General features: G+C 27.3%; 1 protein-coding gene across 1 annotated transcript; it reads left to right on the forward strand.

Annotated features, from left to right (window-relative positions):
- The first annotated feature begins 10,458 nt into the window (after positions 1 to 10,458).
- On the forward strand, positions 10,459 to 11,377 carry LOC120266584 (putative calcium-binding protein CML19). The gene has a single exon (XM_039274225.1). The coding sequence runs from the start codon at positions 10,623 to 10,625 to the stop codon at positions 11,175 to 11,177; it is 555 nt and encodes a 184-aa protein (XP_039130159.1). The 5' UTR covers positions 10,459 to 10,622; the 3' UTR covers positions 11,178 to 11,377.
- Positions 11,378 to 13,173: the final 1,796 nt, after the last annotated feature.

Raw genomic sequence — 13,173 nt, forward strand, 5'->3', positions numbered from 1 at the left:
ACCATTTATTTTTAATCCAAACATGAAATAATTTTTAAAAAAATAATAATAATAATAATAAATCGAAATTAACTAAAAAGATATCCGAAAATTCATAATTGAAGTAATACATATTTAGATAAGTAGTCTAAACTTTAGAACTTAAATAATCGAATTTAAATAGATATTCAAACCTTTCGTATAATTCAAATTCAAAAATAAAAATATCACTAACTCGAAATTTAAAAATAATTTAAAAGTAATTTTCGAAAAATAATAATAAATAAATAATTCAAAAATATAAAATCAAAAATAATCAGTATTTTTTTCAAAAAAATTCTAAAAAGTTCACAAAAACTAGAACTTTCAAGTATATATATATATATATATATATATAATAGGATTTATATGTGGGATACTTACCGATTAACGACCAAAAAAATACTCCCAAACCTTAGACCTTTGGCATGTCCTCAAAAAAATAACAATGAAACGAAATCCGTGACTGACATGACCCTTCTCCCATCCTCGCCATCGACACCACCCGCAAATAAATTCAAGTTATTTTGCAGATCGCGTGATTCCATTTTTTTATCATATCAAAATAAACCATTTATTTTAATCCAAACATGAAATAATTTTTAAAAAAATAATAATAATAATAATAAATCGAAAATTAACTAAAAGATATCCGAAAATTCATAATTGAAGTAATACATATTTAGATAAGTAGTCTAAACTTTAGAACTTAAATAATCGAATTTAAATAGATATTCAAACCTTTCGGATAATTCAAATTCAAAAATAAAAATATCACTAACTCGAAATTTAAAAATAATTTAAAGTAATTTTCGAAAAATAATAATAAATAAATAATTCAAAATATAAATCAAAATAATCAGTATTTTTTTTCAAAAATTCTAAAAGTTCACAAAACTAGAACTTTCAAGTATATATATATATATAATAGGATTTATATGTGGGCTACTTACCTGATTAACGGCCAAAAATACTCCCAAACCTTAGACCTTTGGCATGTCCTCAAAAAAATAACAGATGAAACGAAAATCCGTGACTGACATGACCCTTCTCCCATCCTCGCCATCGACACCACCCGCAAATAAATTCAAGTTATTTGCATGCATGATTCCATTTTTTTATCATATCAAAATAAACCATTTATTTTAATCCAAACATGAAATAATTTTTAAAAAAATAATAATAATAATAATAAATCGAAATTAACTAAAAAGATATCCGAAATTCATAATTGAAGTAATACATATTTAGATAAGTAGTCTAAACTTTAGAACTTAAATAATCCCGAATTTAAATAGATATTCAAACCTTTTCGGATAATTCAAATTCAAAAATAAAAATATCACTAACTCGAAATTTAAAAATAATTTAAAGTAATTTTCGAAAAATAATAATAAATAAATAATTCAAAAATATAAAATCAAAAATAATCAAGTATTTTTCAAAAAAATTCTAAAAGTTCACAAAACTAGAACTTTCAAGTATATATATATATATATATAATAGGATTTATATGTGGGATACTTACCTGATTAACTGCCAAAAATACTCCCAAACCTTAGACCTTTGGCATGTCCTCAAAAATAACAGTGAAACGAAATCCGTGACGACATGACCCTTCTCCCATCCTCGCCACCGACACCACCCGCAAATAAATTCAAGTTATTTGCGATCAGCGTGATTCCATTTTTTTATCATATCAAAATAAACCATTTATTTTAATCCAAACATGAAATAATTTTTAAAAAAATAATAATAATAATAATAAATCGAAAATTAACCAAAGATATAAAGTCGTAGTGAGTAATACATATTTGAGATAAGTGATGCAAACTTTAGAACTTAAATAATGCAGTTTAAAGTAGATACTCACTCTTCGGAACTTGATAATCAGATTCAAAATAGATGTTCACACCCTTTGGATAATTTCATTAGTTTAAAAGTAATTTGAAAATATCACTAACAAAATTTAAAATAATTTAAGTAATTTTCAGAAAATAATAATAAATCATATTCGAAATAGAGCAAAATAATGGTATCAAAAGGTCTAAAAGTTCTACGAAAACTAGAACTTTCCAAGTATATATACATATTTAGATAAGTAGTCTAAACTTTAGAACTTAAATAATCGAATTTAAATAGATATTCAAACCTTTCGGGATAATTCAAATTCAAAAATAAAAATATCACTAACTCGAAATTTAAAATAATTTAAAGTAATTTTCGAAAAATAATAATAAATAAATAATTCAAAAATATAAAATCAAAAATAATCGATTATTTTTTTCAAAAAAATTCTAAAAAGTTCACAAAACTAGAACTTTCAAGTATATATATATATATATATATAATAGGATTTATATGTGGGATACTTACACGATTAACGGCCAAAAAAATACTCCCAAACCTTAGACCTTTGGCATGTCCTCAAAAAAATAACGAGTGAAACGAAAATCCGTGACGACATGACCCTTCTCCCATCCTCGCCATCGACACCACCCGCAAATAAATTCAAGTTATTTTGCAATCACGTGATTCCATTTTTTTATCATATCAAAAATAAACCATTTATTTTAATCCAAACATGAAATAATTTTTAAAAAAATAATAATAATAATAATAAATCGAAATTAACTAAAAAGATATCCGAAAATTCATAATTGAAGTAATACATATTTAGATAAGTAGTCTAAACTTTTAGAACTTAAATAATCGAATTTAAATAGATATTCAAACCTTTCGAGATAATTCAAATTCAAAAATAAAATATCACTAACTCGAAATTTAAAAATAATTTAAAAGTAATTTTCGAAAATAATAATAAATAAATAATTCAAAATATAAATCAAAATAATCATTATTTTTTTTCAAAAATTCTAAAAGTTCACAAAACTAGAACTTTCAAGTATATATATATATATATATATATAATAGGATTTATATGTGGGATACTTACCTGATTAACGGCCAAAAATACTCCCAAACCTTAGACCTTTGGCATGTCCTCAAAAATAACAGTGAAACGAAAATCCGTGACGACATGACCCTTCTCCCATCCTCGCCACCGACACCACCCGCAAATAAATTCAAGTTATTTGCAGTCGCGTGATTCCATTTTTATCATATCAAAATAAACCATTTATTTTAATCCAAACATGAAATAATTTTAAAAATAATAATAATAATAATAAATCAGAAATTAACTAAAAGATATCTGAAATTCATAATTGAAGTAATACATATTTAGATAAGTAGTCTAAACTTTAGAACTTAAATAATCTGAATTTAAATAGATATTCAAACCTTTCAGATAATTCAAATTCAAAATAAAATATCACTAACTCGAAATTTAAAATAATTTAAAGTAATTTCGAAAATAATAATAAATAAATAATTCAAAATATAAATCAAAATAATCATTATTTTTTTTCAAAAATTCTAAAAGTTCACAAAACAAGAACTTTCAAGTATATATATATATATATATATATATAGGATTTATATGTGGGATACTTACCTGATTAACGGCCAAAAATACTCCCAAACCTTAGACCTTTGGCATGTCCTCAAAAATAACAGTGAAACAAAATCCGTGACGACATGACCCTTCTCCCATCCTCGCCACCGACACCACCCGCAAATAAATTCAAGTTATTTGCAAATCGCGTGATTCCATTTTTTTATCATATCAAAATAAACCATTTATTTTAATCCAAAACATGAAATAATTTTTAAAAAAATAATAATAATAATAATAAATCGAAATTAACTAAAAGATATCCGAAAATTCATAATTGAAGTAATACATATTTAGATAAGTAGTCTAAACTTTAGAACTTAAATAATCGAATTTAAATAGATATTCAAACCTTTCGGATAATTCAAATTCAAAAATAAAAATATCACTAACTCGAAAATTTAAAAATAATTTAAAGTAATTTTCGAAAAATAATAATAAATAAATAATTCAAAAATATAAAATCAAAAATAATCAGTATTTTTTTCAAAAAAATTCTAAAAGTTCACAAAAACTAGAACTTTCAAGTATATATATATATATATATATATATATAGATTTATATGTGGGATACTTACCTGATTAACGGCCAAAAATACTCCCAAACCTTAGACCTTTGGCATGTCCTCAAAAAAATAATAGATGAAAACGAAAATCCGTGACTGACATGACCCTTCTCCCATCCTCGCCATCGACACCACCCGCAAAATAAATTCAAGTTATTTTGCGATCGCGTGATTCCATTTTTATCATATCAAAATAAACCATTTATTTTAATCCAAACATGAAATAATTTTAAAAATAATAATAATAATAATAAATCAGAAATTAACTAAAAGATATCTGAAATTCATAATTGAAGTAATACATATTTAGATAAGTAGTCTAAACTTTAGAACTTAAATAATCTGAATTTAAATAGATATTCAAACCTTTCAGATAATTCAAATTCAAAATAAAATATCACTAACTCGAAATTTAAAATAATTTAAAGTAATTTCGAAAATAATAATAAATAAATAATTCAAAATAAAAATCAAAATAATCAGTATTTTTTTTCAAAAATTCTAAAAGTTCACAAAACTAGAACTTTCAAGATATATATATATATATATATATAATAGGATTTATATGTGGGATACTTACCTGATTAACGGCCAAAAATACTCCCAAACCTTAGACCTTTGGCATGTCCTCAAAAATAACAGTGAAACGAAATCCGTGACGACATGACCCTTCTCCCATCCTCGCCACCGACACCACCCGCAAATAAATTCAAGTTATTTGCAGTCGCGTGATTCCATTTTTATCATATCAAAATAAACCATTTATTTTAATCCAAACATGAAATAATTTTAAAAATAATAATAATAATAATAAATCAGAAATTAACTAAAAGATATCTGAAATTCATAATTGAAGTAATACATATTTAGATAAGTAGTCTAAACTTTAGAACTTAAATAATCTGAATTTAAATAGATATTCAAACCTTTCAGATAATTCAAATTCAAAATAAAATATCACTAACTCGAAATTTAAAAATAATTTAAAAGTAAATTTTCGAAAAATAATAATAAATAAATAATTCAAAATATAAATCAAAATAATCAGTATTTTTTTTCAAAAATTCTAAAAGTTCACAAAACTAGAACTTTCAAGTATATATATATATATATATATATAGGATTTATATGTGGGATACTTACCTGATTAACGGCCAAAAATACTCCCAAACCTTAGACCTTTGGCATGTCCTCAAAAATAACAGTGAAACGAAATCCGTGACGACATGACCCTTCTCCCATCCTCGCCACCGACACCACCCGCAAATAAATTCAAGTTATTTGCAGTCGCGTGATTCCATTTTTATCATATCAAAATAAACCATTTATTTTAATCCAAACATGAAATAATTTTAAAAATAATAATAATAATAATAAATCAGAAATTAACTAAAAAGATATCCGAAAATTCATAATTGAAGTAATACATATTTAGATAAGTAGTCTAAACTTTAGAACTTAAATAATCCGAATTTAAATAGATATTCAAACCTTTCGAGATAATTCAAATTCAAAAATAAAATATCACTAACTCGAAATTTAAAAATAATTTAAAGTAAATTTCGAAAAATAATAATAAATAAATAATTCAAAAATATAAATCAAAAATAATCATTATTTTTTTTCAAAAAAATTCTAAAAAGTTCACAAAAACTAGAACTTTCAAGTATATATATATATATATATATAATAGGATTTATATGTGGGATACTTACCCCGATTAACGACCAAAAAAATACTCCCAAACCTTAGACCTTTGGCATGTCCTCAAAAAAATAACGATGAAACAAAATCCGTGACGACATGACCCTTCTCCCATCCTCGCCATCGACACCACCCGCAAATAAATTCAAGTTATTTTGCGATCAGCTGATTCCATTTTTATCATATCAAAATAAACCATTTATTTTAATCCAAACATGAAATAATTTTTAAAAAAATAATAATAATAATAATAAATCGAAATTAACTAAAAAGATATCTCGAAATTCATAATTGAAGTAATACATATTTAGATAAGTAGTCTAAACTTTAGAACTTAAATAATCGAATTTAAATAGATATTCAAACCTTTCGGATAATTCAAATTCAAAAATAAAAATATCACTAACTCGAAATTTAAAAATAATTTAAAAGTAATTTTCGAAAAATAATAATAAATAAATAATTCAAAAATATAAAATCAAAAATAATCATTATTTTTTTTCAAAAATTCTAAAAGTTCACAAAACTAGAACTTTCAAGTATATATATATATATATATATAATAGGATTTATATGTGGGATACTTACCTGATTAACGGCCAAAAATACTCCCAAACCTTAGACCTTTGGCATGTCCTCAAAAATAACAGTGAAACAAAATCCGTGACTGACATGACCCTTCTCCCATCCTCGCCATCGACACCACCCGCAAATAAATTCAAGTTATTTGCAGATCGCTGATTCCATTTTTTTATCATATCAAAATAAACCATTTATTTTAATCCAAACATGAAATAATTTTTAAAAATAATAATAATAATAATAAATCGAAAATTAACTAAAAGATATCCGAAAATTCATAATTGAAGTAATACATATTTAGATAAGTAGTCTAAACTTTAGAACTTAAATAATCCGAATTTAAATAGATATTCAAACCTTTCGGATAATTCAAATTCAAAAATAAAAATATCACTAACTCGAAATTTAAAAATAATTTAAAGTAATTTTCGAAAAATAATAATAAATAAATAATTCAAAAATATAAAATCAAAAATAATCATTATTTTTCAAAAAAATTCTAAAAAGTTCACAAAAACTAGAACTTTCAAGTATATATATATATATATATATATATAGGATTTATATGTGGGATACTTACCCGATTAACTGCCAAAAAAATACTCCCAAACCTTAGACCTTTGGCATGTCCTCAAAAAAATAACGATTGAAACGAAAATCCGTGACGACATGACCCTTCTCCCATCCTCGCCATCGACACCACCCGCAAATAAATTCAAGTTATTTTGCGATAAGCTGATTCCATTTTTTTATCATATCAAAATAAAACCATTTATTTTAATCCAAACATGAAATAATTTTTTTAAAAAATAATAATAATAATAATAAATCGAAATTAACTAAAAGATATCTGAAATTCATAATTGAAGTAATACATATTTAGATAAGTAGTCTAAACTTTAGAACTTAAATAATCGAATTTAAATAGATATTCAAACCTTTCGGATAATTCAAATTCAAAAATAAAAATATCACTAACTCGAAATTTAAAAATAATTTAAAGTAATTTCGAAAAATAATAATAAATAAATAATTCAAAAATATAAAATCAAAAATAATCGAGTATTTTTTTCAAAAAAATTCTAAAAAGTTCACAAAACTAGAACTTTCAAGTATATATATATATATATATATATAGGATTTATATGTGGGATACTTACTCGATTAACGGCCAAAAAAATACTCCCAAACCTTAGACCTTTGGCATGTCCTCAAAAAAATAATAGATGAAACGAAATCCGTGATGACATGACCCTTCTCCCATCCTCGCCATCGACACCACCCGCAAATAAATTCAAGTTATTTTGCGATACACGTGATTCCATTTTCTATCATATCAAAAATAAACCATTTATTTTAATCCAAACATGAAATAATTTTTAAAAAATAATAATAATAATAATAAATCGAAATTAACTAAAAAGATATCCGAAAATTCATAATTGAAGTAATACATATTTAGATAAGTAGTCTAAACTTTAGAACTTAAATAATCCGAATTTAAATAGATATTCAAACCTTTCGGATAATTCAAATTCAAAAATAAAAATATCACTAACTCGAAATTTAAAAATAATTTAAAGTAATTTTCGAAAAATAATAATAAATAAATAATTCAAAAATATAAATCAAAAATAATCGAGTATTTTTTTCAAAAAAATTCTAAAAGTTCACAAAAACAAGAACTTTCAAGTATATATATATATATATATAATAGGATTTATATGTGGGACACTTACCCGATTAACGACCAAAAAAATACTCCCAAACCTTAGACCTTTGGCATGTCCTCAAAAAAATAACAGTGAAAACGAAATCCGTGACGACATGACCCTTCTCCCATCCTCTCCACCCGACACCACCCGCAAATAGGGAGAGGAAGAGATGAGGCAAGTGCCCCCTAATAATAAATAAATAATTCAAAAATATAAATCAAAATAATCGAGTATTTTTCAAAAAAATTCTAAAAGTTCACAAAACAAGAACTTTCAAGTATATATATATATAATAGGATTTATATGTGGGATACTTACCTGATTAACGGCCAAAAATACTCCCAAACCTTAGACCTTTGGCATGTCCTCAAAAAAATAACGAGTGAAACGAAATCCGTGACTGACATGACCCTTCTCCCATCCTCTCCACCGACACCACCCGCAAATAGGGAGAGGAAGAGATTAGGCAAGTGCCCCCTTTTTTAACGGTAATATAAAACCGAAGAAGGTGAAGAGTCGGCTAAGGTTTCAAAACTAAAAAAAATGAGGTGAAGAAATGGCTAGGGTTTTGAAACTAAAAGCCAAAAACCAACGGCTAGAATTGAAAGTAAAACCAACGCCTAGAATTAAAAATAAAAGCAATGGCTAAGATTTGATTAAGCGGTGGGACTGACATGTTCACTTTATCATGTATATATATAGTTTGATTATCCTATTATTTTAGGAGACCATGTAAATCTACACCTTGGCAATAGCAAAACACGCTAAAAGTGTTATAGCTGTAACTTCTTGATCAAATTGAATTTAATAACTTTATTGATTAGATTAATTCACTGAATACATTTCACAAGGAAAAGCTGTGAGAGCACCATACACGCACAACTCATTTTTATGAGGTTGTCTTAATCAACTGGACATGCCGACTTTTCCTAGCATTTGACAATTAATATTTAATTTGAAGGGATAAGGATAGAGTCTGAGCTCTAGGTCATAATACAAAAGAGCTCCGACATTCTAGTAATATAAAATTCCTCTGATTTTCAGAGCATTTCCTAATAAATCATGTTATTTTTCCAACATTAATTTCTATAATTTTATTTTTCATTCTTTGTAGAGCTATATTTTGGTTGACGCTTGTCACCCTACCCTAGCTATATTTTTCACTTTTCAGAGGGTGAGGACGTGGCGGCGATACCCCTGCCCCACATACGCCCCTAAGGGTTGACGCTTGTCACCCTACCTCAAAAAAAATATTATTAGGTAAACATAATGAATATAAAACCATTTAATATTGTTGATAATAATATTACCCTATATCATATAATATATACCAAATTATAATTTTTTTTAATATACATAGACCATCTTAAAATAATATCTTAAATATATAATTAACAAATATATACAAATACTTAATAAAATCTAATAAAAGTCAATATTAAAATTATATATATGTTTTTTAATAAATATGAACAAAACACAAACCTCAGTCATTGCTATTAGGGAGAGCAACTTACTTTTTATTCACACAAATTAGTACTCTTTCATTATGAAGTGATCATATGTTCCAATTATGAAATGAATAAAAATGCTCATTTTAATTTTATCTTACTTACTATTTTTTACGGCGCTCTTTAATATTTTAATTTTATATGCAAATTTACCAATGACTTTTTATTTAAAAAATGTTTTAATGATATTTTAAATTTGTATTATATGTGTTGTGCAGTTCAGTATAATATAAACAGATAGATTTGTTAATCAATCATTAAAAAAAAAAATACATTTCAAAATAAAATTTAATAAAGTAATATTTCATGGCATAAATATAGATGATTTATTCTCTGATCTTATTTTATAATAATTTAATAGGATAAGTACGAAACTATGCTTTATTATTAGTTAAAATATTAAAATAAAAACTATTTCTTAAAAAAAAAAAAAAATTCTCACCACTGAGCAGTCCATATTTTATTCTCTTCCCCACATGAAAGACTTTTCTAAAAGGTTTTCAGATAAAATTGGAAGTTTTGTATATCTTTTAGAAAAGAATTATTTTAAAGTACTTCTTTACGTTTGCAGACCGCTAAGCATTTAACTCTAAACTAATAAAACTACAGTACGCGCAAACAAAAGATATGTGAAAACCGTGTTTGGTTTACAGATGCTGACCAAATTCCACGCTACGACCGTTGAAACAAGCACAGTTTCACGTTTGGCCGAGAACAATCCAAATTCTAAACACCCATCCTTTGTCCCATAATAAAGAGAGAAGTTGATTTCCTTCTCCTTTCTCTGCCCCATCCTGGAAACATCCACCAGGTCCTCACCGCCTCACAAAACCTATAAATAAATACCTAACTATCCATGCAATACCAGGTCCTCAAAACAAGCACCTTCATTTTTCAACCTTATCCATCGTCCATTCTTATCTTCCCTTCTTTCTCATCTATTTTCTTGCAAACCTATATATATTTAACCAACCGCAAAGCCCTTTCCCAAACACCAAACATATAAACCATGCTTAACTCTTTAAACCGTCCTTCATTCATTCAGAAACTTTGCTGTATATTGTCACCCAAGAAGTTGGACAAGAAGCCAATATTAATGAAACATGCAGCATCAACTGCCCCAGTCTCCACAACAACGTGCTCCAGTAAGTCTGGTGAGTTTGAGAGAGTCTTCCATTACTTTGATGAGGACAAAGATGGGAAGATATCCCCCACAGAGTTGCGCAACTGCATGAGAACTGTAGGTGAGGAGCTGTCTGCAGAAGATGCTGAAGCTCTTGTAGTGTCCACAGACTCAGATGGTGATGGATTGTTAGGTTTTGAAGACTTTGTCAAGCTTGTGGATGTTGAAGGGGAGGAGGAGAAAAGGAGGAACTTGAGAGATGCTTTCAAGGTGTATGAAATGGAAGGCAGGGATTGCATCACACCAAAGAGCCTTCGTAGAGCTTTGAGCAAGCTTGGAGAGTCTAAGACTGTGGAGGAATGCACCAAGATGATCAACAGATTTGATATTAATGGAGATGGTGTTCTTAGTTTTGAGGAGTTCAGCCTTATGATGCTCTAGAAAATAAAAAAAGTTCAGTAAATACACATGTTTATTGATTTGTTCTTTAATTCTTTGTAATAAGGTTCATACATGTATGAATTGGACATTCTTTGGGGATTCAATCAGTACTCTGAGCATGAGAAAGTTCCCAATATATATTACTGTATAAAATTAATATTGTGTTTGAATAGTGAATTCCAGAAACTTTGTCATGATAAGTCGGTGGGTACTCATTCATGGTTAAATAAGTTTTAAGTTGAGTTTGAATGGTTGATTGCAGTGATCATTTTATGAGTGGAAGAAAAGCTATAAGACTTTTCCACACAAGCGTTGAAATCTTCTTGGTGTTTATTTAGTCCAACAACACACGCCAAGTGGTTTGAGTGGAAGTTGCCAAGAAGTGCTAAATGTCTATGTTATGATGTTTGCCTGATGTAAGGAGTACTTCAATAGTGGGGTCATTAATCAATGAACGTGTATGAGATATTAGATGAGAAACCAAAAGAAAATGACATTTTTTACACTGAACTTTTCTCCAAAAGCTTGATCCTCGTATTGCTAGTTTAAATTTAATTTAGATTTAAATTATTTTTATAATTATTTACAATTAAATAAATTTAAATAATTATAGTGCTCTATAACATTATCATTTAAATTCCATATTAATTTTAATGGGTATTTTAGATAATTTACTATAGTTGGAGGTAAGTGACCTTGCTTCCGTTATTTATTAATTGTTTAATTAATATGACACATTAGATACCTTACTCTAGTTTAATAATATGACATATATTTACATACTCTGTTTAATTTCTAAGGGTCTATTTGGCTGTAAAATTAAAAAATATGGTATAATTTTATTATATAGGAAGTGCAAATGATTATTACAGAAATTATAGCATATTTTATTCCTATAGAATGAGTGTTTAGTTACCAAAATAAAAAAAATTACGGAGATCGACCGATCGGCAACTAGACCACCGGTGGACCTGTGGCCGGTCGTCGAAGGTCGGCCGGAGCACCGGTGGATCGCCGGTGTCACCGGGGCTAGCCGAGAGGACCACCAGTGGATCGCAGGTGTGTCACCGGAAGCCGGTGACCAGTTGCCGGAAGCCTGCCGGACCACCGATGAATCAACGACGTGTCACTGGAGGCTGGTGGACTGGTGATCGGACCGTCGATGGATCGATGACTGGTCGCCAGAGGCCGGTTGGACCGCCGGCCGGACCGGTGGCCGGTGGCCGGAGGCTGGGCGAACCACCGGTGGACTGGTGACTGGTTGCTGGATCAAAAGAGAGAAAGAGACTTTTCATAATAAAAAAATATCCCACTAAGAGTGGAATATTTTTTTATGCCATAATTTTATACTCTAAAATAAGTACTCAAATAACTAATATGGCATAATCCTCAGAAAATTTTAAATTATGACTTATTGTACAAATTATGCCATAATTTTGGCCTATCCAAATAGGCCTTTAAAGTTAATATCAGAATTTATTTGACCTCTGCCTAATATAGATTATTTTTTTTTTTTATAACAATCATATTTGACTATCTATTTTAATTGATAGATATTTTATAATTGCATCATTATGATTATTTGTTGTAATTATATTTGGGCATCTATATCTTTGTTTATAAATGAATCATGAAACATAATTTATGATTGCATAATTTTTTTTTTTTTTATGATCATATTTAGGTATTTATTTTTAATTTATATATTACATATAAACATGTGATTATTTTAATTTACAAATAACTTTATAGAGTTATATGGGGTACAACCTCTAGGCGCTGGGTCGTGCGAAGGTAATGGTCGACATGACCATATTGTGGTTGGCCATATGTGTAGTTTGGGTGGAAATCTAATTTGATTTGGATTTATTCTATTTATTTATTTTATTTACACATTATTTTGAATAAAAATTGAATAAAATAAGTTGAAGGGTATATTTGCAAATTATTCATTTGAGAGAACTTTGGTTTGTCAACCCTTTTTAATTTAAAATAA

This window comes from Dioscorea cayenensis, chromosome 8 (genome assembly GCF_009730915.1).
Source record: "Dioscorea cayenensis subsp. rotundata cultivar TDr96_F1 chromosome 8, TDr96_F1_v2_PseudoChromosome.rev07_lg8_w22 25.fasta, whole genome shotgun sequence".
Classification (NCBI taxonomy): domain Eukaryota; kingdom Viridiplantae; phylum Streptophyta; class Magnoliopsida; order Dioscoreales; family Dioscoreaceae; genus Dioscorea; species Dioscorea cayenensis.

What these genes read in the sequence shown, in the direction of transcription:
- LOC120266584 (XM_039274225.1), top strand. Translation starts at nt 10,623, where the DNA reads ATGCTTAACTCTTTAAACCGTCCTTCATTCATTCAGAAACTTTGCTGT.